Source organism: Pseudoliparis swirei, chromosome 20, assembly GCF_029220125.1.
Source record: "Pseudoliparis swirei isolate HS2019 ecotype Mariana Trench chromosome 20, NWPU_hadal_v1, whole genome shotgun sequence".
NCBI lineage: Eukaryota > Metazoa > Chordata > Actinopteri > Perciformes > Liparidae > Pseudoliparis > Pseudoliparis swirei.
In genome coordinates, this window is record NC_079407.1 from 24,508,831 (window position 1) to 24,536,648 (window position 27,818).

Sequence of the window (27,818 nt, forward strand, 5' to 3'; positions counted from 1 at the left end):
TAACAATGAAGAGGCCACTCTTGTGCACATGCACGTCGATTTGCTCAAAAAAAGACTCGCAGCACGGCAGAATTCTCCCTTTTATGTTATGAAGACATTATGTTATGGATACATTATGTTATGGATACATTATGTTATGGATGCATTATGTTATGGATACATTATGTTACGGATACATTATGCTAAGGAGGCATTATGTTATGGATACATTATGTTATGGATACATTATGTTATGGAGGCATTATGTTATGGATGCATTATGTTATGAATACATTATGTTATGAAGACATTATGTTATGGATACATTATGTTATGGATACAATATGTTATGGATACATTATGTTATGGATGCATTATGTTATGGATACATTATGTTATGGATGCATTATGTTATGAAGGCATTATGTTATGAATACATTATGTTTTGGATACATTATGTTATGGATACATTATGTTATGGATGCATTATGTTATGGAGGCATTATGTTATGGATACATTATGTTATGGATGCATTATGTTATGAATACATTATGTTATGGATACATTATGTTATGGATGCATTATGTTATGGATACATTATGTTATGGATGCATTATGTTATGAATACATTATGTTATGAAGGCATTATGTTATGGATACATTATGTTATGGATACATTATGTTATGGATGCATTATGTTATGGATACATTATGTTATGAAGGCATTATGTTATGGATACATGTTATGGATACATTATGCTATGGATGCATTATGTTATGGATACATTATGTTATAGATGCATTATGTTATGGATACATTATGTTATGGATACATTATGTTATGGATACATTATGCTATGGATACATTATGTTATGGATGCATTATGTTATGGATACAGTATGTTATGGATACATTATGTTATGGATACATTATGCTATGGATGCATTATGTTATGAATACATTATGTTATGGATACATTATGTTATGGATACAGTATGTTATGGATACATTATGCCATGGATACATTATGCTATGGATACATTATGCTATGGATACAGTATGTTATGGATACAGTATGCTATGGATACAGTATGTTATGGATACATTATGTTATGTTATGTAGTTTAATACCCTTCTCTGCTCTTCCATTCGAGCAGTTACCCACCCTTGACTTTAGAGTAGAGACTGTGTCTGTCCCACGGCCACTTCAATTAAATAAATCAAAAGTAAGCAGAAGAGGAGTCGTACACAATAACCTTATACAAGTTAACACAATTATTTCAGCAGTGCAACAAAATAGGTCTATTAAATGTGGTCTCCTAAATATTCGATCTCTGTCATCTAAAGCTGTGTTACTGAATGATTTAATATCAGATAATCACATTGATTTATGTTGCCTAACTGAAACCTGGCTGAGCCATGAAGAATATGTCTGCCTGAATGAATCGACTCCTCCAAGTCATATTAATACTCACATTCCTCGAGGCACCGGTCGAGGAGGTGGAGTAGCAGCCATCTTTGAATCGAGCCTATTAATTAATCCTCAACCAAAATTACACTACACCTCATTTGAAAGCCTTGTTCTTAGTCTTTCACATCCAACCTGGAAAACACTACAGCCAATTCGATTTGTGATTCTGTACCGCCACCAGGTCCATATTCAGAGTTTATATCTGAATTCTCAGAATTTATATCAAGTTTGGTTCTTAAAACCGATAAAGTTATTATTGTTGGAGATTTTAATATCCATGTGGATGTTGATAATGATTGCCTTAGTGCTGCATTCATCTCCTTGTTGGACTCGATTGGCTTCTGTCAGAGAGTACAGAAACCCACTCACAGCTTTGGCCACACGCTTGATCTTGTTCTTACTTATGGCGTTGACATTGAGCATTTGAACGTCTTCCCACAGAATCCTCTTCTGTCAGACCACAACCTCATAACTTTTGAATTTATACTACCGGAGTGTACTCCGTTAGTCAAAAGTTTCTACACCAGATGTCTAACTGACAGTGCTGTAGCTAAATTTAAAGAAGCGATTCCTTCTGTATTTGATTCGATACCACGTCTCAATATAACAGAGGACTCCTGGTCTAACTTTAGTCCGTCCCAGATTGATCATCTTGTTGACAGTGCCATAGGCTCTCTGAGAATGACACTGGACTCGATAGCCCTCTGAAGAAGAAGACAGTGAGGAAGAGGAGGTTTGCTCCTGGTATAACCCTCAGACCCGCAAACTGAAGCAACGTCACGAAAGCTTGAACGCATATGGCGCTCAACTAATCTCAAGAATCCCGCTTAGTTTGGCGAGATAGTCTTAAAACATATAAGAAGGCCCTCCGTAATGCCAGAGCAGCCTATTACTCATTAATAATAGAGAAAAATAAAAACAACCCCAGGTTTCTCTTCAGCACTGTAGCCAGGCTGACAGAGAGTCACAGCTCTGTGGAGCCGAGCATTCCTATAAACCTTAGTGGTAATGACTTTATGAACTTCTTTAATGAAAAGATTTTAACTATTAGGACAAGATTAATAATCTCTGCCCATAACCAGTGCCAATCTGTCCTCAAGTGGAATGGCCTTGGAAACCGCTGTATGCCCTGGTGTATATTTGAGGATTTTCTCCTATCAACCGTGACCAATTATTTTCAACGGTTTCTACTTCCAACACGCCTACCTGTCTCTTGGACCCCATCCCGACGAGGCTGCTTAAAGACGTTTTGCCTTTAATTGGCGGCTCTCTATTAGATATTATCAATGTGTCTCTGCTAACAGGCCACGTACCACACTCCTTCAAGGTGGCTGTTATTAAACCTCTCCTGAAGAAGCCCACTCTGGATCCAGAGGTATTGGCTAACTACAGACCGATCTCTAACCTCCCCTTCCTCTCCAAGATCCTTGAGAAAGTGGTCGCAAATCAGTTGTGCGACTTTCTACATCATAATAGTTTATTTGAGAAATTTCAATCAGGATTTAGAAAACACCACAGCACCGAGACGGCACTGGTGAAAATTACAAATGACCTCTTAATGGCAGCAGATAAAGGACTCCTCTCTGTCCTGGTCTTGTTAGACCTTAGTGCTGCATTCGACACCATTGACCATGACATCCTGTTACAGAGACTGGAGCAGTCGATTGGCATTTCAGGCACGGCACTAATTTGGTTTAAATCCTATATCCGATCTCAGTTTGTATTTGTAAACGATGACGCCTCGATAACCACCAACGTTAATCACGGAGTTCCACAAGGTTCTGTGCTTGGACCAATTTTATTTACCTTATACATGCTTCCTTTGGGCAATATTATCAGGAAACACTCCATAAACTTTCATTGTTATGCAGATGACACTCAACTATATTTATCGATAAAACCAGAGGAGAGCAACCAACTCTGTAAAATTCAAGCATGTCTTAAAGACATAAAAACATGGATGACCTGCAACTTCTTGATGTTAAACTCAGACAAAACCGAAGTAATTTTAATCGGCCCTGAGCACCTCAGAGATCAATTATCTGGTGATGTGGATTCTGTAGACGGCATTGCCCTGGCATCCAACACCACTGTAAAGAATCTTGGCGTTATCTTTGATCGGGACTTGTCCTTTAACTCCCACGTAAAGCAAATCTCAAGGACTGCATTCTTTCATCTACGTAATATTTCAAAAATCAGGCACATCTTGTCTCAATAAGATGCAGAAAATTGGTTCACGCGTTTGTTACTTCGAGACTGGATTACTGCAACTCCTTATTAGCAGGCTGCTCTAATAAATCTCTTAGGTCTCTCCAGTTGATCCAGAATGCTGCAGCTCGTGTTCTCACTAAAACTAAGAAAAGAGATCACATCACTCCTGCACTAGCTGCTCTGCACTGGCTCCCAGTAAAATCAAGAATCACTTTTAAATTCTTCTTAACCTACAAAGCCTTGATTGGTGATGCTCCATCATATCTTAAGGAGCTTGTCGTACCATATTGCCCCACTAGAGAGCTACGCTCACTAAATGCGGGACTACTTGTAGTTCCTAGAGTCTTAAAAAGTAGAATGGGAGCCAGAGCCTTTAGTTATCAAGCTCCTCTTTATGGAACCAGCTTCCAATTTCAGTCCGGGAGGCAGACACAGTCACCTCGTTAAGAGTAGACTTAAGACCTTCCTCTTTGACAGAGCTTATAGTTGGGGCTGAATCAGGTTTGCCCGGGTCCAGCCCCTTGATAGGCTGCTATAGGCTTATAGTTGCCGGGGGACGTCTTAGGTTGCACTGAGTACCTATCTCCTCTCTTTTCTCTCCTTAAGGATGCATTTTCATCTCTCAATCACACGTTACTAACTCTGCTTTCTCCCCGGAAGTCCTTTTGACTTTACGTCTCATGGGGTCATCGGACCCTATGAGACGGCATAGATCCTATCTGCCTGATGGATCGTCTGGGTCGTGGAATTCCTGCTCATGACTACGCCACTGTCCTGTTGAGACTCCGCCCACTCCTCCTCCCACCGCCATCTGCCTGATGGATCGTGGAGGTCTCCATCGTGGAATATGCCTACTATGAACTATTCATACACTCTGTCATATTCATTGAATGTATTTTAACTCTAAATCTGTCCTTCTGTACACATTACATCTATTGCATCTGTCCATCCTAGGAGAGGGATCCTCCTCTGTTGCTCTCCTCCAGGTTTCTTCCCTTTTTTTCCCCCTGAAGGGTTATTTGGGAGTTTTTCCTGGTCCGATGTGAGGTTTTGGGGCAGGGATGTCTATGTGTACAGATTGTAAAGCACTCCGAGACAAATTTGTAATTTGTGAAATTGGGCTATACAAATAAACTGAATTGAATTGAATTGAATTATGTTATGGATATGTTATGGATACAGTATGTTATGGATGCATTATGTTATGGATACATTATGTTATGAATACATTATGTTATGGATACATTATCTTACTATGTTTACATTTGGCTCAAACATCACTGTGCACTGAATTATTAACTAATTAGATTTAGGTTGTTAATGGTCAGAGGTGAAGGTCACTTTGACCTCACCTCCGTCCCATTCTCGTTGTTTTTATCCGATATCTCAGGACATTAAACACGTTTCTTCAAAAACCTTCAAAACATCCACTCGTGAGGTCACCGTGACATCATAGAACACGTTTTTTCAAGAATTAAAAGGCAAATTGTGACAATTTCACAAAAAACATTTTTATTCAATTATGACGTGACCGACATGGATGTTAACCGCAATATGACTGGTCGGCCGCAGCATACAACCGGGAGGCGTTGATTATACTTCTATGAAGAAAGAGTACCATGTTTTTTGTGATGTTTTTTTTATCCTTTTGGGTCAAAAAGTCTGCGTGAAATCATTTTGAATTTTTTTTTTAAAAGGGAGGATTCTACAAGGTTGGTAATTCTTGTAAAAAAACCCCAGAACAAAGCACAAAATAAACATCAATAATTAAAATTCTAATTGTCATAATTTCACGCAAAAAAATGTAGAATACATAAAACGATGACGTGACAATATTTCTAACGTACATGCATGTTAACTGCAACTGTTTTGAATCTACAGTTTTGAGTTTTTTTGAAAGGGAGGATTCAACAATGTTGGGAATCCTCGTAAAAAAACAGAACGAAGCGCTATGGAAGACATTTGTAATCAATTCAATATTCAATGTGGATGGATCATGTTCAATTTTCTTTTCTCCACAAGGATGTGTCATAAACAAATCCACATCCTCATCACGTCAGATGATTCCTCCGCTTGATTCTCAGACCCGGTTCTGGTCCTTCTCACCCCCCCCCCCCCCCCCCCCCCGACCGCCTGCAACCCAGGAGGCAACCTGAGACCCACCGTGACCGAGGAGGAACCGCTGCCAATCACACTGATCACGTCCTCACCGAAATAGCTGCGGACAATTACATTAGTCGACAGACGGCGGAGCAGTCAATCATATTAAAGCGCGGAGCGGACAGCAGACCAGACGACAAGAAGCAATCCAATTCACACGTCCTCTCACAGGTGACACAGCTGCTGCAGTCAAATGTGACACTTCAACCATGAGCGGGCCATTATCATTGACTGGAAATGAACACCGTACCCCGAATAGAACAGCTGCTCTGATCCTTTTATTTTTTGCCTCAGTGGCAACAAATCAATACTCCTTCGTACTCGATGGTTTGGGATTGATAGCTCGTTAATAACGGTTTAATATTAAGTATGAATTCAATGGCGTGACATCTTTTGTTTTGAGAAAATTCAAGCTTATTTGTTATCGTCAAATAAATGCACACAACACGTTTTGCTAAGTTGATTTTCTTATAAAAAAGTGAGTCAACGTCGTAATATGCAGTGGCGGCTGGTGGATTTTTTTTTTTTTGGAAGGGCCATCCAATTATTTAAAGCTAACAGCCCAGAATGATTCAATGTACAAAAAAAAGTATAAAACACGTATTTGTACTTTGTCGTTAAATATTTAACATTTATTCCAATACTGACATCATAAGGACATTTAATTCATACAATAAGACATTGAAAACACGTCATCATATTCATTTTATGTTTAGCCAACTGTCCCCCATTAAATTAGGAAAAGTCCAGAAATATGAAGAACAAAAAGATGACGTTAAACCTCGAATGGGTTCAACATATATATATGTATATACATATATTTATAAATATATATATATATATATATACGTATATATATATTTATATATATATGTATATATATATTTAGAAATATATATATATATTTAGAAAAAAACTAATATATATATATATATATATATTCCTACATAACATCACCCGTGAGCTCACACAGCTCAGTGACTTTCACCACCCACGTCTGAATGGCTGTTGCTTCCAGCGCTACCAGAGCAGCAGCAGCAGCAGTTAGATTCAACGTTAGCATCTCAACGCTGATTGGCTTTCACAACTCAGTGCCAGGCGAATTTTTTCCGCCAAAGTTGAAATATTTCAACGAGCAATTCGCGTCATTCGCGCCACCTGGCGAGAATTCGCGTCAATCGCAACCATTCGCGATCTACTAGCATGACAAATTCTCACCGCTTTTGGCGTGACCGTAAGAGTGCACGCTCATCACTGTTTGAGTGTGCATGTTTTTTCTTCCTGTTGTGACGACCCCTCCCTTCCCTTCCGGTCCGGGTCCTGTTTGCTTTTGTCAGCTGACGAGCCACACCCAGGCCTGGAGGCATCTTTATTTTATTTGTTTAAGCTAGTTGCGTTATTCTTAAAACACATTTAACTGGTCTGGTCTCCCCACGTCCATGTTGCAACTCTCTGAGTGGGTGTAACGCTATTTATAGGAAACTCGTCTTTTTTCTGGCATATCAAACAAAAGCCAATTAGTGACATTGTTCTTCATGCTGTGAAGAAACAAAGTGTCACAGCAGCAGTGAAACATTCCAGCGATACCATCGGAGCGACAGCACATTCATTCATCTGGTAAACTAAGGCACGAGAATAAAAAAATAATCGTACAATACATCACATCAGCAATTGGCCCAACAGGAAATCAATAGCTACTTAGAATGTTATGCAGTACATAATCTTTAGACAGCGCGTGTAATGCCTGGTTAGAAGCACACTATTCACATACCTACAACTTTATTGAAACAGCTATAATCCAAGGGTACCTCTAGATAATAAAATAAGGGTCATTTGGAGGTAGATAAAATATGGACTTAATTTGAATTCAATCAAAAGGCTCGACGTCTTAACACTGTGCAAGTCTCGAACTACTGGTGGAATTTGAACGATTCAGAGATATTTTACATCATATAAATCGACATTAAATCAAAAATAAATACATAAAGTACATTTATCAAAAAACGTATTCACAACCTAGGGAAATCAAAACATAGCGCAGTAAATATTCAGTGAGGTTTGCATCAACAATGTTTCCCCAATTAGATGATGAATAGATGTAAACCGCCAAAGAGGAATATATCATATATTACAATTGATTCCTCCACCGACCGTCATGATTCACCAAGTTACTGCTCTCTCTCTCTCTCGTTTGCATGTTTAAAATGATGCAAGAAATACAAGTATTTTTCTTCAAATATCCGTCTGAGATGAAGATTTGATTACAAAAGCGTTCGATGCTCATGAGAGATACACAGGAATCAATTAAGTTTCTAGTTTGCAACACATTGCTCACGCACATCAGTGTTTTACCGCACGGCACGTGAGAAAAACCCGCTCGCCTCGGCGCCGAGCACCTTCCATGTTCACAGAACATGGGTCACACGCACGGGCGTGAAGCTAGTTAGTTATTAGAGGACACGAGGGGGCAATGGGAGGAGCCTGCTAATGCGGTTTGTGCCGAGCTGTGAGATGTGGCTTCCCATCAATGAAGACAGACCTCAGGTAGCCTATCAGGACTCTGATCAGGAGCATGAGAGCATTTTTTTTCTCTCATTGGAACATCAATCAACGAGTCTGTCCGAAATAATAGCGCAACTGAGCCAAGCATGAAACTATAGCGAATGTTAAATTCATCTATTATCACACGTAGACAGTTGAAGGGTTACTGGGGTTTGGGGAGAACATTGTGTTGATGCAATATAAAGAGTATTACCAGATAAAAACAACAAACACAGGGCCGGTTATTCGGCGGACTGTATGTGTCTGACAGTAACTGTCATGTGGAGGAGAGTATTAAACACACTGTGTTAATGATGATGCTCAAGATTCTTCTCAAATATCAGCAAAATAATAAGAGGCAGTGAACGCACCGGCATAATGATCCATGGTGTATTCGTGTGTGCTCTAAAATAGTAAATCTGTAAACACATTAATAAGTCTCACAATAAAGTATTTACAGCGTTTTCCATCTCGGCCATGGGAGACAAATTCATGCTGCAGGGTAAACGAGCCGATTTAATGCCCATCAAAGTATAAACATTAAAATTAAACTCTGAACTGTCTCTTTGAAACGAGAACACAAAGACATCTCGATGCATTAATGAAGAAGAGAAGATATGAATCCTGACCTACTGCTGCTCTCTCATGAAACATATATTAGAGACCGAAATCCTAACGCATTGGGCATTAGCAGAGTTTAACCCTTGTGTTGCCTTCGGGTCAATTTGACCCGATTCAATGTTTCACCCTCCTGTCGCCTTCGGGTCAATATGACCCGATTCAATGTTTAACCCTCCTGTTACCTTTATATTTACTAACATATTTTACCCTTGAGGTCAATATGACCCCAGCTATTAAAATCTCCAGAAAATTATTAGAATTAATATTGTTTTCCAAGTTTAAGTGTGAGGTACTTTATGTTTGTTTGTTGACTCCCGAAAGAACACCGACATTAAACATTGAATCGGGTCAAATTGACCCGAAGGCGACAGGAGGGTTAAATATTGAATCGGGTCAAAATGACCCGAAGGCAACACAAGGGTTAAGTAAAACAGAATACAGAGCCATCCCCCGCTTGTATTTATTTATTGACCTGATTTAAATATTTTTATCATTATATCCTATAAAACATGCGAGTGCTCCGTAGCATAAATGATCCGTCATGCAGCAGTAATACACGAGCGGTCCAGTATCACGGAAGGTCGTGGAAATAGTAGTGAAATGGAATATATTCCATTTAAAAACAAAACAAATTGTAGTTCATGGTAATTGTTAATTGTAACTAATGCGAATGGAAAGTGAATTAGGATCCTTTCTCGTGGTAGGAAACACACATCCACGTTATTATGCAAGTGATTACATTTTAAATATTGAGTTTTTGTTGTTGTTGTTGCTTTAACTTCAGGTCCGTGATGGTTTTCCTGAACATAAATAAATGGATTGGCTTTCCTCAACCAAATGTTTTTTTTCGTAAAGTAATGTTCCCAGAACAGAAGTCCTTCTACGTGAAATAAATGGACTAAATATAGAGCATGTGGTGACTATTTGAGTGGAAGTGAAACTTAACTGGCAGGCATTGCTGGCCGCTATGAAATGGACGACATCGTATTGTTCAGATGTCTGATTTGGCATGAAGGACGATTATGCTTTACAAGGACTCTTTGGGCGAGTGGATCAGTAGGTAGCAGGTCCGTCTTTCAATCAGGGGGTTGGCGGTTTAATCCCCGCCCTAGTCGATGTGTCCTTGAGCAAGACACTTACCCCTGTAGCTGTGTCTACGGTGTATGAATGTAACATGATTGTAACTCACTTTGGATAAAAGCATCAGCTAAATGACATCCGGACCTCGGTGACGTCAACGGAAGGTATACGGCTCGTGTCCTTGTGAATTTACTTTTTTTTAACACGAGCTAGAGAAAGACACAGAACCAAAACGTAGGAGGACAGCTGCCTGCTGAGTGTTGCACACCATCGTGTGTTTTTGGTGGAGATTTGCGTCACGCTCTCAGCGGGGACCATATTGAATATAAATGTGCTATGTGTTAGGAATGAAGAGAAACCCAAGGGAGATGGCCCAAATGTGTATTTAAATGGCAACGTTTGGCCCACAGGAACAATTTATATAAATGTGTGTGTGTGTGTGTGTAGGATGGAGGTGTCTAAAAATCAATTCATCTCTCTCTTTGCCGCCGAAGCGAAACACGTCTTGTCCCCAGACACATTGAGCCGTAAAGGGTGTCGAGTGGAGAGCCGAATAAAAGACAGCAGGTGGGGAATAAGAGGGAAGGCTGCAGAGGACATCTTTGTTTCCTCGTCTTCCGAAACAAGCTTCATATTATCGTAATAATCCAACATTAACCGGGCAGTTTGAATATATATTTTTTCCTTCTATCTAATGATATCTGCAATATTTAGGTCTAAATCAACATAGAAGGCAACTAGAACGGGCACTCGGTAGAGCGCATACCTTCGCATATCACAAGATTGGGCATTGAGTTATGAACATGTTGGCATTAGTTGCATGCCAATTGGATAAAAATTGACCGTGCTATGGTAAAAAGATTTTGACCTTTTCATGACCTTGACCTTGAGCTTTGACCCGATAGATCCCAAAATCGAACCAAATGGTCCCCGGATAATAACCAATACTCCCACCGAATTTCATGCGATTCGGTTTAATACTTTTTGTGTTATGCGAGTAACACACATACAAATAAATAAATAAATACACGGCGATCAAAACATAACCTTCCGCATTTTCAATGCGAAGATAATAAGTGTCTCCTTCCTATCTGCCATGTCAAGGACTTGTAGTGAAAGAGTGAGCAGTGTGTTGTGTACTTTCTAAGGATTCTGGTAGCCTTGCACATGTTTACGACGCCTGCTGTGGTCCCCCAGGTGCATTTACTCATCGTGGTATAAAAGCCCAAAAATCCTTGAATCCATGACTGAGGCTCAACAATGTTTTTTAACTTCAAGCAGCATCGTGATAACCTCCAGTGTTGAGCTATTCTGTTATTTGTGTTCAAGGTCATGACAAATAAGACAAGGGTAGGCCTGGAGAAATAAAATTTAGAATTATGGGCATAAATATTAGACGGCTGAATGGTATAAAAGTGTATTTGCTGCTGTTGTTGTTATCATTGTCTTATATTAGCAGCTGCTATTATGTTTTTTAAATATTTATTGTATCACTCCCCTGCACATCACTTAAGAATTCATTTTAAAATACACTTAATTCTTCAAACATAAATGTCACTCTTTAATGCACTGAACCAGATCGTAGCTATACAGCTAATTTGCATCTTTAGTCCCTTTGACAGATCACAATAAAAATAAAAGAATAACAAACAGTACAGGATAAGACACACTACAACAGTATATGTGGTGAGAAGAACACAAAATACACAAGATGCTTAAAAGTAAGTAATAAAAACCATTTGCACCAGTGCTGTAGCTCAAGAGGGGACGTTTGGTTCATCTTTAAATTGTTTGGTCTCGACCTGCTCGATGTGAAGAGTTTATACTCATAAACAAACGCAGACAAGCATGCAGGCACACACAACACACAAACGCACAAGCACACACACACACACACACACACACACACACACACACACACACACACACACACACACACACACACACACACACACACACACACACACACACACACACACACACACACACACACTCCATCCAGACCCCCGGTGAAAATGTCCACACTGTCAAACTCAGACTGCCGCCCAGTGAGCCGTTTCCATGGGGCTTCTGGGGGTTAAGTGCCTGATTAAAGTGCAGTTTGACTGGTTCATTAGGCGATTCATTTACTATATAGCAGAGCAAAATTACAATGAGCATCTATAAATAATATCAACACATATCACAACTGATACTCTGCTGGTGCTGGATCCACACATTTCATCAGAACTGCTCTAGTTTTCCTTTCAGATGGATGAGGGTTCATTTTGAAAGTGAAAGTGAAACCACGGAAGAAAAAAAGTCTGACTTCTGAGTCTAGAATTCAGATGGAAATAGCCGATCTTCATTATTATGGGTCTATAGAGCACGTGCACTAGCGGTACATACCCCCCCCCCCCCCCTCGCTCTGAACCACATAAACAGGCTATTGAGCTATTACTGCAGTTTTCCATTTTTTTAGGACTTAATGATTTTAATAAGATTTATTCAAGTAATCTTAATGGGAAGTTCATTCACCTCAAAATAAATTACATGAATACATTTCACACATTTATCTAATTCTGCTTTTTTATTATTTCCTCTTGTGTATTTTTATCTGTACATTTTCATCCTTAGGTATTTTTATCTTGTATTTGTCTATCTTTGTTGTTTGCTGTTATACTGGCTGGCTGCAGGGCATCAAACAAAATGTCTTTGTATAACAACAATGACAATAAAAACATTTTTACCCGCTGAGTTACAGATGTCTCTTTCCTAATGTATGCTACTGTTCAAAAGTTTGGGGTCACCCACACAATTTTGTGTTTTCCATGAAAACTCACACTTGTATTTATGAAATTAATTGCAAGATGAATAGAATATATAGTCCAGACATAGACAAGGTTAGAAATAATGATTTTTATTTGAAATATTAATGTTGTTCTTCAAACTTGTCGCTCAAAGGAAGGCCAGTTTTATAGCTTCTCTCAGCAGCATAACTGTTTTCAGCTGCGCCCACATAAAAAAGGGGTTTCAAGGGTTTTCTACCCCTCTGTTAGTCTTCTAAGGCGATAACACAATGTACCATTAGAGCACTGGAGATAGGCCTCTATACACCCCTGTAGAGACTTCATAAAACACCAGAGAATAGTCATTTACCACATTAACAATGTATATTCATGATTAATTTAATGTTATCTTCATTGAAAAAAACAGTGCTTTACTTTGAAAATATATGGACATTTCTGTGTGACCCCAAACGTTTGAATGGTAGTGTAAGTCTGCAGAAGAAAAGTATTTTTTGGGCCCCGTGGCATCACATGACACTAGACCTGAACGTTTTTCATTGCACTGTTTGGCCACTTTGTCAAATTAGCTTTAAAAGCCCGACGCTCTTCCTCTAGACTTGAGTCATACAGTATTTCTATAAGACTGAAACCTTGCGCAGGCTTCTTCCCAGATAAAAAAACCGGCTTTGCAACATTGACCAGAAACTAGTTCTGCACCCTCGGCTCCTCCTACGGAGCCACAGCTTAGTATTCATGTGTCTCCACATGCCTGTTCACACAGCCAGCTGACGCCCATTTGAATGTGTATCCTCGTTTTTTAAAAACTCTTTCCACATACGAGATCCGACCTCCTCAGGTGCATCCGATTTATGTTGATCAAAAGGACAAATCCCATTCATGTGTGGGATTAGATAGCGAGTGTGTACGTCAGGGAGCATTTTCTGTGCTCATGGATTGCCTCGACGGATTCGCCGGGCAGTTCAGGAACTTCAAGAAGGACGACTTTGAGGCCGACTGGATTAAAGTGGCAGAATGCAGATTCGGTCATCTGCACCGGGTCAAGCTCAAGAACCAGCAGAAAAGTTGTGCCCTGAAGAGCTTTGACAAAACCTTGTGTGCAAACAACTTGTACAGGTGGGATTTCTGACTGGTTTTAACAGACGGCATCACATTACTCCAGTCCTGGCCTCACTCCACTGGCTCTCTTTTCATTTTAGAATTGATTTTAAGATTGTACTGATCACTTTTATAGCGCGCCTGGGTCTGGCCCCAAGCTACATAGATCCTCTGGTGGGGCCCTTCTGGACGTTTTAAAGTCGAGGCTTAAATCAAAAGGGGGACCGTGCTTTTGCCATTAGAGACTTTGGGACGAGCTACCGGAGGGGATAAGTCTCGCAGAATCAGTGACTTATTTTAAATCACTTCTTAAAACCCATTTTTATAGAACTGCTTTTAAGTGATGTCGTCTTTTTATGCAGATATTTGGTTCTTCCCCTAATTTAGTTTGTCTGTTCTTCTTTATTTTGTATTTTACCATTCCATTTGTTTTGCCTTCATTCTCTGTAGAGCACTTTGCAAACTCTGTTTTTAAAGGTGCTATATATATATATAAAGTTATTAGTACTATTATTTAAATTAAGAAAAATATAACATACATTGCCTTGCTGTAATGCTACGAGCACCTGGTGGAATTTACCACCATTTTTATTACATTACATGCCATTTAGCTGACGCTTTTATCCAAAGCAACTTACATTCTTCTTACATTTCATACGCCGTAGACACAGCTACAGGGAGCAATGCATGGTAAAATGTCTTGCTCAAAGACAAATCGACTAGGGCGGGGATTGAACCGCCAACCCTCTGATTGAAAGACGGACCTGCTAACTACTGATCCACTTGCCCAAAGCGTCCCTGTAAAGCATAATCGTCCTTCATCCCAAAACAGATATCTGAACAATACGGCGTTGGCCAACAATGCCTGCTAGTTAAATTTCTCACACAATTTTGCACTTTAACCAAGATGTGGTTTCATTCGTGTTTTCTGAAACTCTACAAAGTTTCACACAGGAAAGAATGTTTTCCCGCTGTAGTTAAAAGTTCAAAATAACAATTGTTATGTCCCAAAAGCAACTTTTCCCTGACTTTCATTGTTTTTTGTTGGTCACAGGAGAATAATAGACGAGGCGCCCAAAATAGCCACATTACAATTCGAGTACCTTGTGTCTATCTACGGACTGTGCAGCGAGGCGACCGCTGTGGTGATGGAATACATGAGTCATGGATCGCTGAACGATCTCCTAACCAGTCACACTTTGATGTGGCCCAAGAAGTTTCAGATGATTCACGAGGCCTCGATGGGAATGAATTTCCTTCACAGCTTAAAGCCTCCGCTACTTCATCTTAATCTCAAGACATCCAACATCCTGCTAGATGATTGTCTCCATGTCAAGGTCAGTGCAACTCATTGACAACTACATTATTGTTATTTTTTAGCGCGTGGGATTTAATTCGGAATTTCGGGAAGAATTTCTGTTTGACCACTTCTTTGAAATTCCTGTTTTTGTGCACTCAGATTTCAGATTTTGGTGTAATCCACTGGGAGGAGAGCACGTGCAATACGTTGTTCATGGAGCATCTGACAGCAAGAGGAAACATAAATTACATTCCTCCAGAGGCTTTCACTCAGTGCCCCGATCCTCCAGGAACTGCCTTTGATGTTTACAGGTGACTTACCCAGGGATGGATTAACCAACGGGCCTACCGGGCCCAGGCCCAGGGCCAGGCTGAGCTCAGGGGGGCCCCTGGCTCTCAGCAGCGTGATGTCGCTGTGTTATTATTGTATTGAATATAATGATATGATATGACCGCCAGATGTACCGTATGCCATATATGACTTAAGTCATTCATGTCAATAACAGGGCCCCAGGTCCTACTGAGGAGGATATTCACGAACGAGCCTACCGGCATAGGGCCCATAGGCAGGGGGCCCCTAAGCCCGCATGCCCGCAGGGGCCTGGGCCCGCCATGAGCCATGAGCCCGTGAGCTCAGGGGCCCATGCCCATGAGCTCACGGGCCCATGGCCCAGAGAGTTCCGGGGGGCCCGGTATCGAGGGGCCCATGAGCAGATGCCCATGAGCCCAGGGCCCCTGAGCCCTAGGCCCATGAGCTCAGGGCCCCCTCCAGAGCCCTGCGTGAAGTAGCTGTTGTAACTTTGTGATGTGATTGTATTGATGATATGCGCCATAGCGGTATATGCCGTATAAGTCATTCATGTCATGGTCATATAATTCATATTCATATGTTGTAGTTCGCCCAGCTCCGTATCGTTGGACTGTTGGACTAGTTTTGTAGTTGAAAAAAAAAAAAAAAATTTATATTTTTTTGTATTTTGTGTTGTTGACATTTTTTGTTTTGACTTTTTCTTGTTTTTTTTTTTTTGGGGGGCCTGGGCGGGGCCGCTCAGGGCAGTCAGTCCATGGATTTACCAAGGGCATTTTTTATACGCTTTCCCCCCCAGATTCAGTTTATAATTCATACACACCTCTTGCTCTTTACTCTTTACCACATCGCAAGTTACTGGGACATATTCTATATATTATATTCATGTCTGACTTACTCCTTCTTACCCTTTTTTCTTGCATTCATTGGTTTTATGTAATCTCAAAAAGCATTACGGTTTCTTCAAGGAGCTATTTTATTTAAAAAGGACTTTGGATATGGTTATGCATAAGTTAGATAGTTAGGATTGAAGTGCCTCTTTCTGCTTTGATCTACAGCTTTGGAATAGTGATGTGGGAGATCCTGACTCAGCAGAAACCGTATGCAGGTAGGAATGAATTCAATTTGAATGAATCACACCTTATTACATTTTTTTTCTTTTCGGTGTTACATCAGCTAGGAGTCAAGTAACACTCCACACCCTGACACAAAAAGGGTGAAGGCAGACTCATTGGGGCATTTCTCAAATTAAATGTCACAGTTTATTTTGAAAAGGTTGTCATCAAAACAACATTATAATAATAGCACACATCTTTGTGATGTCTTGATTCAGATACTTAAGACTACTAGTTATTTAATACTACATATGTAATTGCTAAAAGGTTATATAGGTTATAATCATATTATAGTGACCATTTATCCTGAGTATCCCTTTGTAGTTAGGAGCATACTGTCCAACATCCTTAAAATAAGTAATGCTCCATGAAGTCAGGGGTTTTCTCCTAATAGGCAACAACCAGACATTCAACAGATTGAGATTGAAGTTTGTATATTAAACATGAAGTTCAGCCAGGAGGTAATGAGGCCAGCATTAGGATTGGAGACATTTGGAAACAGTTAAATAAATAGACCAGCACTGCTCAAAGGTCACAAATTACCACTTTGTACTTGTTTAAAGCTACGAAGAGGAACTTTCACTTTGTGTTGATTTTGGCGGCCCCTGTGGAGGAAATCGGTATTGTTTCGGGACGCCAGACTCCCTCATTTAAATGTATCAGGGTCTAACAGTCTGCTCCACACATTCCTGGTTCAGTGACTGTTTCATATGCAGTTAAAAGTTCCTAATAGTAACTTTAATCAGTATATAAAAACAAAGTGTAAAAACCACAACCGGAAACTATAACTTAATCCTCTTGAACCAGAGAGCCCCCAATACTCTGGACTGATGCACACATTTGCCAACATATTCATCCTGCATATCGACATTATGGAAAGAAGCGTATCTAAAAGCTCATGACAGCTATAATTATCAAAAAGAAACACAATTCTGACGACAACCAATTAAAGGAGCACACCGTATAAAAAAAAACTGCTGACGGTGCATGTTCTCTCTTCAACTAAAACTCTCTGAACCAGCAGTTGAAGAAGAGAAAAAAAAAATCAACTTTACTTCATACAGCTATAACCATAAATGGGTCAACGTGGTCCTCACAGACCAATTGGATATTATTTTTTCAAAGCCAAAAACAGCTGTGTTTAGATAGCTATAGTGACATTAAATGAGTTTTTCAGTTTCAATTGGCACAGATGGTACCCAAATGGCCAATTTGAAGATTCCGTCCTCCGAACATCTCTTTACTAAACCCTCTCCAACTGTGGTCTGCATCCCTTTATTAGCATCTGGCTGTGCGCAGGTGATTTTCAGATGATCTAAAGTGATTTGCTCGAGGTTTTCGGCTGCAACAGAATTATTCCAAAGGGATATTTACAAGGGTTATGCTTATGTTCCATCTTGATTGACTGTGACCCAGTTATATATATATATAATAATATATATATTAATATATAAATATATTTTAATAAATATTAATAAATATATATTAATACATATTAATATATATATATATGTATATATATTTATAATATATATATATATTTATAATATAAATATATATATTATATATATACAGATGCCCACGTCTCTGCATAGTATATCACAGTGTCACATTTATTATGATTAACATTGTTCAAAGTGACTTTGTAATTGCAGAGATATTATTTATTTATTTTGGGCATGAGAGCCCAGAGGCCCAGAGTTAACATAACAAACAGGTAAACTGGTCTGTTGAAGCCAAGTCTAATACTGTCATATGACTGTGTTCATCTTAATCTGACCTTATATCTGTTTGTATTGGCCCAGGGAGCCGTATGACCACCGTCCTCTTACAGGTGTCACATGGTAAGAGACCCTGCGTGGAGATGATACCCGAACGGAAGCCCCAGAGCTGTGAGCAGATGATCGGCATCATGAGGCAGTGCTGGGACCAGGACCGCAGGAAGAGGCCCGAGTTCTCAGGTGCAGGAAGTCGAACAGTTATTTCTGTAATGGAACTGCAGCTCTTTGTGTCATTTGCTGACTCTCGCAGCTCCCGAGCCGGTGCTCTGTAACAGGGAAAAGCTGATTTCCCAAATGACTTGCGATGAAAAATAACACAAACGTCATATAGGCGATACAATTCCCGGGGACTCAAAATACTGCAAAAGTTAACACAAGACAGCATTTTAGTAATTTATTTGATTCTCTAAGCTCCAAGGAATTATATTTATCCTGTATCCTAATTGTTAGGCGTATTTAGACAAAGACTTTCGGCAGTCCTTCCTAAAGCTGTAACTGAACACACACAAAAAAGATCATACTCATGTTGCAGAATGATTTAAAACTCAAAGAACTGACATCACTTACTGCTTTTAAGTATAAAATGAAAAAAATGGAGGCAGGTTCCCAAAAATGTGAATGGCTCTGTTATGTTACTTGTCTCCTAACATTTAGTTTGTTTTAACTCGTCTTGTTTTGTGTTTTTTTGGTTGTAACTATGTTTCTTATGTTGCTGCCCTTCTTGGCCAGGTCACCCTTAAAAAAAGATTTTTTAATCTGGTTAAATAAAGATTTAAATTAATTTAAAAAAATAAAAAAAGCATAATATCTTGGCCGCATTCATAGAAAATTGGTATTACATTTTTCAAATTTGTGTGATATTGCTATAAATTTAATATTATCTTAAAAGTATTATCTGAGTGTAAATTGATGCCAAATGCAACCATACACTTTAGCTTTGTGTAATGATACTAATAATAATAATAATGCATTCAATTTATATAGTGCTTTTCAAGGTACTCAAAGACACTTTACATCCTAAAATATTTCCCATAAAAAATAACTCAGATTTCCAGAACGTGGAGCACACAATCACACATTAAAAGCAGTTCTGAACCGGTGGGTTTTGATTTGTTTTTAGGGATTTGTATGTTATTTTGTATTAAGTACAAGTAAAGCAAAAAAAAACATGATCAAATTGCTTGAAGAAGACACATTCTCTTTAGTGAAATGCATTTACATTCAAGTGGGTCATCTTTGTGATTTTCAGAAAATCTTACAGCTGTTGCCGTATGCATCAAACCTGTAATTTGTCCATTGCTGTTCATACTGAGTATGAAATTATGAAATGATCTAAAGCTGGGAGTACCAACTTCGGAAAACTTTTGTTTCATTAAATAAATGAATAACAGTCCGTCCCTTGACTGTTTTTTTGTTTGTGTTGCAGACACTGTGAGGAAGACCCGGTCCCTCAGCGAAGGCCTGAAGCTCCAAGGACCAATCCACATGGAGAACGGTGACGAGGGACACACACCAGACCGTCCCGGGCTGGATTCCCCGATACATGAAGTTAGTTTTACTTCAAACTTTATTTGAATCTAACTGTAGAATCTACCGTGTATGCGCCCCTTCTGGCAGAGAGCTCAGGTTAATAGTATAATAACAAAAAGGTAATGGCGTTTACACAAGAGTCCTGCGGCTCCGATGATGTAATTAGACTTTGAACCTCCAATAATTAACTATTTGGTCCTCTCGGGGCAGCAGAAACAATCTGTGAACACACCCTTTTTTTAAGTTGATGTGGCAAACTTTTCTTATCCATGAGTTGGGGAGCAGCATTGGCATTCGTTTAGGAGTTTCTGTTTCTGGCCAGCCGCCAAATTTAAGTCCAATATTCACTCTCCGTTAGCTCTCCGCTTACTCCTGGGGGAAATATCTGGTTCTTTAGATGCTAAATGCTTCACTATATTCACCAATTAGCTGCTAACTGTGTCTGTCAGCCCGACGGATCGTGAGCAGAGAGTTCGGAGCTCTTTTACTGAAAGCCTGCTGCCAAAAAGAACGACACAATGAGAGAGTCGGGCGCAATTGAGTAAAGTTGAGAGTCGAACGGCAAATCAATGACGTGAAACTCACAAAGAAGCTCCGCAAAGCCAGAGAGAGCCATGGGGGGGAGTCACTGAGGTCTCCACAAGAAACACACACTCAGCCATGATAGTCTCAAATTGCCGTTTGATACACTTATAGTATTACTTATAGTATTACTTATGGTATTACTTATAGTATTACTTCTGGTATTACTTATAGTATAACTTATAGCAGTGGTTCTCAAATGGGGGTCCGCGTACCCCTGGGGGTACGTGAAGGCACTCCAGGGGGTACGTGAGATTTAAAAAAAATCTATTTAAAATTAGCATCCATTCAAAAATCCTTTAAAAATAGTTATTTAATAAATATTCAATAAAACACAAGTGTAAGTTCATAAACTGAATTGTATATTAAGTAGGCAATTTAATTTAATTATCCTAAAAACCCAGTCTCCCCCATATCAGGATGGTTTGACCCAACATGACCCGTCTATCACTGCCGGCTTTTAAACTCAAATAATGAAGTCGTGGTTGAAGCGTAGCAGCAATGCTGCTGAAAACACGGAGGGACAAGTGCCAAAGAAGGCCAAACCAGAGCCGGCAAAATCCCGTCAGTTTTCAGACGACTATGTTTTAATGGGATTTACGTCCACGCAGCGCCGCCGCTCCCATAACGCGCACTACGCGCTGCGCGTAGGGCACCAAGTCCTGAGGGGGCACCACAAAATAGAACAAGAGATATATTTAATCGCTCAGCACCCCTCGTTAACACTTCTCGGATCGCATCGCTCTGCCGTGATGCGCGCCGACACATCCGCGCACACAGGTGAGCACACTCTCACTAGCACCCCCCCCCCCCCTCCCCCCGCAGCATCTGCACGGACGCAGCGGCCCCAATGACGGGCAGCGCGAGAGGACTCATAGCGCGCATTAAAAAAGGAAACCCCGACATGAAGTGGACTCACTGTGTCATACACAGGGAAGCGTTGGCGTGCAAGAAAATGAGCCCTGTGTTACATGACGGTTTGAACGACAGCGTCAAAGTGATCAACTTCATAAAGTTAAGGCCACGCAACGCACGCCTGTTTCGCCGCCTCTGTGAAAACATGGGAGCTGAACACACAACACTGCTGCTGCACACAGAAGTACGCTGGCTCTCTCGAGGGAGAATACTCAACCGGCTGTTAACATGTATGACAAGGTGGGTGACTTCCTGAAGAAAGCAGAGCTGTGGCGAAGGTCCTCTGCAGAGGGAGATTCCACCTGCTTTTCTCTCTCGTAAGGATGTGGACAGAGCTCCAGTCAAGTCGGTCATCGTGGGACATTTGACCAACGTGATTAAAGATTTTCATTCCTACTTTCCTGACATGGAGGGTAAATCTGTACAGCTGGATTGGGTGAGAAACCCATTTCTCTTGTCTGAAGCAAACAGAAGCAAGCTACCTGTCACTTATCAGGAAAAAGTCCTGGAAGTGTCATCTGACCGTGGCCTCCAGATGAAGTTTGCCACATCCACACTCACACAGTTTTGGGTGTGTGTGAAGCAGGAGCACCCTGACCTGGGACAGAAAGCTTTGGAGCAGCTACTGCCCTTTCCCTCCACATATGTATGTGAGGCCTCCTTCTCTGCAATGACTGTGATCAAAATAAAGCAAAGAAACAGACTGTGCCTGGAGAAGAGCTTCATCACAGCAGTGGCCTCCCTGCCACCAAGACTGACAAAGATCCTCAGTGAAGCACAAGCACAAGTTTCTCATTAAAATGTAAATGCTAAAGCATTCAGTTTAATGCAATGTTCATTGTTGACAGTTTAATAAATCCGACACTGATGGCACAGTGCTCTGTATTACTACTTTTTTTTTTACCAAAGATTATTTGCGCTGGTTAGGGGGTATATGTCCAGGATGGAGGAAGCTCACCTCAATGATGTACTGTGCCGACCGCACCACCCTCTGTAGTGCCCTACGCTCCAGGGCGGTGCAGTTCCCGTACCAGACGGTGATGCAACCTGTCAGAACACTCTCGATGGTACTGGTGTAGAATGTTCTGAGGATGCGGGGGCCATGTTGAATTTCCTCAGTCGCCTAAGGAAATACAGGCGTTGTTGGGCCCTTTTCACCACGTGAGTGGTGTGCGTGGTCCATGTGAGGTCCTCGGAGATGTGCACGCCGAGGAACTTGAAGCTGCTGACCCTCTGTACTGCAACTCCGTCTATGGAGATCGGGGTGTGCTCTCCTCTCCGCTTCCTGTAGTCCACGATCAGCTCCTTGGTCTTCTTGACGTTGAGGACGAGGCTGTTCTCCTGGCACCACTGTACCAGTGATCCAACCTCCTCCCTATAGGCTGTCTCGTCGTCGTCGGTGATCAGCCCCAACACTGTTGTGTCGTCAGCAAACTTGATGATGACGTTGGAGCTGTGCATGGCCGTGCAGTCGTGGGTGTACAGGGAGTAGAGGAGAGGGCTCAACACGCATCCCTGAGGGGCTCCCGTGTTGAGGTCAGCGGCTCTGAGGTGGTACCGCCCATCCTCACCACCTGGCGGCGGCCCGACAGGAAGTCCAGTATCCAGCTGCACATGGTAGAGTGCAGGCCTAGACCTCTGAGCTTGGTGTCGAGCTTGGCGGGAACAATAGTGTTGAACGCTGAGCTGTAGTCCACAACCAGCATTCGCACACAACAGTTCCTCCCCTCCAGGTGGGAAAGGGCGGTGTGAAGTGCCATGGCGAGTGCGTCGTCGGTGGATCTGTTTTGACGATATGCAAATTGCCATGGGTCCAGCGTGGCAGGCAACATGGAACAAATGAAGTCCTTGACCAACCTCTCGAAGCATTTACTGACAATCGAGGTGAGGGCTACGGGTCTCCAGTCATTCAGGCAGGTTACCTTGGGGTGTTTGGGGACAGGCACAATGGTGGACATCTTGAAGCTCTCAGGAACAACAGCCTGGACAGGGAGAGGTTGAAGATGTCTGCGAAGACTCCTGCCAACTGGTCTGCACATGCTCTGAGGCGCGCCCGGGATGTGGTCGGGACCTGCCGCCTTCCGGATGTCCACCCGCTTGAAGGCTCTCGCACGTCAGCCTCTGAGATGATCAGCAGGCTGGTCTCCTCGGGCGGCGCTGCCTTGGGCGGGCTGCCGTTCACGTCGAACCGAGCAAAGAATGTATTTAGCTCGCCTGGGAGGGAGGTAGAGGAGTTCTCTTCACCGCTGGTTTTCCCTCTGAAGTCCGTGATTGTCTGTAGCCCTTCCACACACCTCTCACGTCATGGCTCTTGAGCTTTTCCTCCACCTTGTTCCTGAACTCCCGCTTGGCAGAGCCGATGGTCTTACGGAGGTCGTGGCGGGCTCTTTGTATTCCGCCATATTCCCGAGTCAAAGGCGGTGTTACGCAGCGTCGAGTGCAGCGCGAACATCGCCATTTATCCACGGTTTCTGGTTGGGATAAATCCGAACCGACTTGGTAGGAACAACGTCATCTATGCATTTCTTGATGAACCCGGTGACTGAGGACGCGTACTCACTGTCGTTGTTGTCCGACGCGACCCTGAACATATCCCAGTCAGCACGTTCAAAACAGTCCTGTAGCATAGACTCCGATTGGTCCGACCAGCGTTGCACTTCCTTCACAGCGATTGGTTGCTGCTTAAGCCTCTGCCTGTAGGCGGGGAGTAGTTGGATGGGCGGTGGTCCGATTTGCCGACGGTGGGCGGAGGAGGGCTTTGTATCCATCCCGGAAGGAGTGTAGCAGTGGTCGAGAATCCGCTCCCCTCGTGTTGCCTTTTATGTGTTGGTAGAACTTCGGGAGAACTTTCTTCAGGTTCGCTTTGTTGAAGTCCCCCGCCACAATGAAAGCAGCCTCGGGGTGTGCCGACTCCTGCTCGCTGATCGCCCCGTAGAGTTCCTTCAGCGCTATGTCCGTGTTAGCTTGAGGCGGAATGTACACAGCAGTTACGGTGACTGCTGTAAACTCCTTGTAGCCAGAATGGTCGACACATGAGCATTAGGTACTCCAGGTCCGGGGAACAGAACGACTTGAGAGTATGTACATGACTTTGGTTGCACCAAGATCTGTTTATCATGAGACATACCCCCCCTCCACGATCTTTACCAGAGAGAGTCTTTGTTCAAGGTATTGACTGAGAACTACACAACCCACAGAGATCCATCCTCTGCTCCACACATCCACTTTGCGATGAGGAAACTCAACTTTAAGGAGGATTCATACACATAAAAGGTCCTCTGGGTGCACTTATATCCCCATTTGTCACATGACGCCCTTTGCTGTCGTTTCAGATGAGCGTCCTGGAAGCGACAGCATTCTCTCTCTGCTGTACAAGAAGGAATTTGCTAGTTTCCGACATTCGGTGAAGAGAGACCACGTACGCAGACAGTTCCCGAGTAAAAAGAGCCTCCTCCACTACACGGTGGCCAGCGGCGATGCGGAGAGCGTCGAGCACGTCCTGAGACTCGGCGCTGAAGTCAACTGCACGACTGCCGGAGGGTACACTCCTCTTCTTGTTGCTGTTATGCACAGGTGTGTATAAACATATGAAGAAGACAGCTGAGTGTTTACAAAAAAATGTCTTCAGTTCCAAGTTAACCGAAGACCTCCCTACGAGATGAATCCTCGGAAACCCAGAAGACGGTTTTTCTTGGCTTAGTAGAACGATTGGATTTCTACTGACGACCAAATGGTGATGACGAGAGTCAGCAGCAGGGGTGTTTATAGGATTTAAAGAAAGGGGGGGCTCAGCCCCAAGGGGAGCGGTATGGTTGGTCATGTTTTTTTGGGGGGGCCCCAGATATCCATTGTTAGAGACAGAATCTCAGGGTTATATTGATACTTCATGCTCATGTGGAGACAATCGCTGAGATAAATATGAACTAGTTCAGTGTCAATTACATCATTAAACGGAAAAAAAAAATCGAATAATAATATCTATTCATGCAAAGAATAGAGAGATGTCGATGGTTATTTCTTGTATTTCGAATTCGCTCGTTCATACGCTCGCTCACTGGAGACAGTTTCTAACTCTTCCCTTTCATTTGCCTCAAGTAAAGCTAAATGTAAGCAGGTAACACTCGTTAACAATTACCGATTACATTCTGTAACTAGAATGGGCACTCGGTAGAGCGCATACCTTCACATATCACAAGATCGGGCATTGAATTATGAACATGTTGGCATTAGTCGCATGCCAATTGGATATAAATTGACCGTGCTATGGTGAAAAGAAGATTTTGACCTTTTCATGACCTTGACCTTGACCTTTGACCCGATTGATCCCAAAATCTAATCAAATGGTCCCCGGATAATAACCAATCATCCCACCAAATGTCATGCGGTTCGGTTTTAAAAATAAATAAATAAATACACGGCGATCAAAACATAACCTTCCGCATTTTCAATGCGAAGGTAACTACCTGGCGTTCCAGGCGACTCAGTGAAGCCCCCTCAAAACAGGGCTAACGACGCCCCTGGTCATTAGTCTTATATCCTATAATCTAAACTTCTTTCCTTCAGCCTTCACGGCATCATCTTATTGCTGCTGGACCGCGGTGCATCCGCCACCCTGGCGGACGAGGAACTGTGGACGGCGCTCCACTTCGCCGCCCAGAGCGGCGACGACAGGACGGTCCGCCTCCTGTTGGACAACGGAGCCGCGGCGGAAGCCCAGGAGACGAACGGCTGGACGGCGCTCCACCTGGCCTGCCAGAACGGACACGAGACCGTGGTGCGCCTGCTGCTCTCGCGGCTGTCGGAGGAAGCGGCCGGCGAGCGCGAGGCCAAAGGCCGGACGCCGCTCCACCTCGCCGCCGCCCACGGCCACCTGAGCATCGCCAAGCTCCTCCTCTCTCACGGCGCCGATCCCAAGGCCACCGACCGCTCCCTCTCCACGGCTCTTCACGTGTCGGCCGAGAAAGGCCACAACCGAGTGGTCAGGCGGCTGGTGCAGAGCGAGGCGGACGTGGACGGCGCCGACAGCAGAGGGTACACGCCGCTCCACCTGGCCGCCCTGAAGGCCCACACGGGCATCTGCAGGCAGCTGTTGGCGAGGGGAGCCCGCCCGGACCGCAGAACCCTCCGCGGGTGGACTCCCATGCACCTGGCCGCCTTGAGGGGCCACGTGGCCACGGTGGTCCAGCTGGAGAGTCAGGGCGGTCGCGTGAACGCCGCCGGCGAGGACGGATGGACGCCGCTCCACCTGGCGTGCCACCGAGGCGAGCCGGAGACGGTGGCGGCGCTCCTGGCGGCGAAAGCCGACCCGAACGCGCCGGAGGACGGCAAAGGGTGGACGCCGCTGCACGTGGCGTGCGCCAGCGCCAGTTACTCGAGCGTCCTCCACTTGGTATCGCATCACGCCGACGTCAACGCCGTAAACTCGGGGAAGGTGACGCCTTTACACCTGGCCGCCCAGCACGGCTGCGTATCTATCGCGAAGGCGCTGCTGCTGCACGGGGCGGACGGGGCGCTGCTGGACTCTTCCGGAACCGCCGCTTTGAACGTGGCCCAGAGGTGTGAAAAATGGGAAATAGTGCAACTACTTGAGAAGTTGTCGTGAAAAAACCCCCCAATGTGAACGTAAGAGAATCAAAACGAAAACATCGACATATTATCCTCCATTTGAGTGGCGTTTTTAAAGGATCGGTCGGTACGATTTAGTGACATCTAGTGGTCAAATTGAGTAATTTTCACATCGTTCACTTCTCTGTTTTGCCGACGCATCGTGTGTACGTGCTTCTATGTGTGTGCGTGTCGTTGGAGGGAGCTTAGGCAGAGAAAGCACCGGAAAGGCTCGCTTAAGAATAACATTAAATTATACTGAAACGTTAACAAAGTAAGAATAAAAAGCACCAGTAACTAAAAACACATCTTTTCTGACTGTACATGGAATAAAAACAGATTCGCACTTCAGTGGCTCTTGAATGGCACTTATAGTATTACTCATGGTATTACTTATGGTATTACTAATGTAGTACTTATAGTATTAACTATAGTTTTACATATGGTATCCCACCCTTTTAGATAATGTTTGAACCGCTTATGTTAGATTAGTCTGTTCTGGGTTACTGTGGAAACACGGAGGTGTTACATGGAGGACTATATACATATAAATGGCTGTCTTTGCCAAATGAAACACAACGATTCTCAGTTCCAGGTCATCATACACAAATGAAAACATATAGTTTTGCATATTATATTACATTTCTGCCAATTAATTCCCCTAAATTTAACAGAATAATATTATATATATATATAGATAGATATAATATGATATATATTTATGTAATATTATATA

General features: G+C 42.5%; 1 protein-coding gene across 1 annotated transcript; it reads left to right on the plus strand.

The window, feature by feature from the left end:
- The first annotated feature begins 13,782 nt into the window (after positions 1-13,782).
- Positions 13,783-27,724, plus strand: ankk1 (ankyrin repeat and kinase domain containing 1). Its single transcript, XM_056442065.1, has 8 exons — positions 13,783-13,967; positions 15,004-15,286; positions 15,409-15,560; positions 16,614-16,663; positions 18,476-18,631; positions 19,878-19,970; positions 24,811-25,051; positions 26,042-27,724. Exons 1-8 carry the CDS (start codon positions 13,783-13,785, stop codon positions 27,078-27,080), a joined length of 2,199 nt encoding a protein of 732 aa, XP_056298040.1. The 3' UTR covers positions 27,081-27,724.
- Positions 27,725-27,818: the final 94 nt, after the last annotated feature.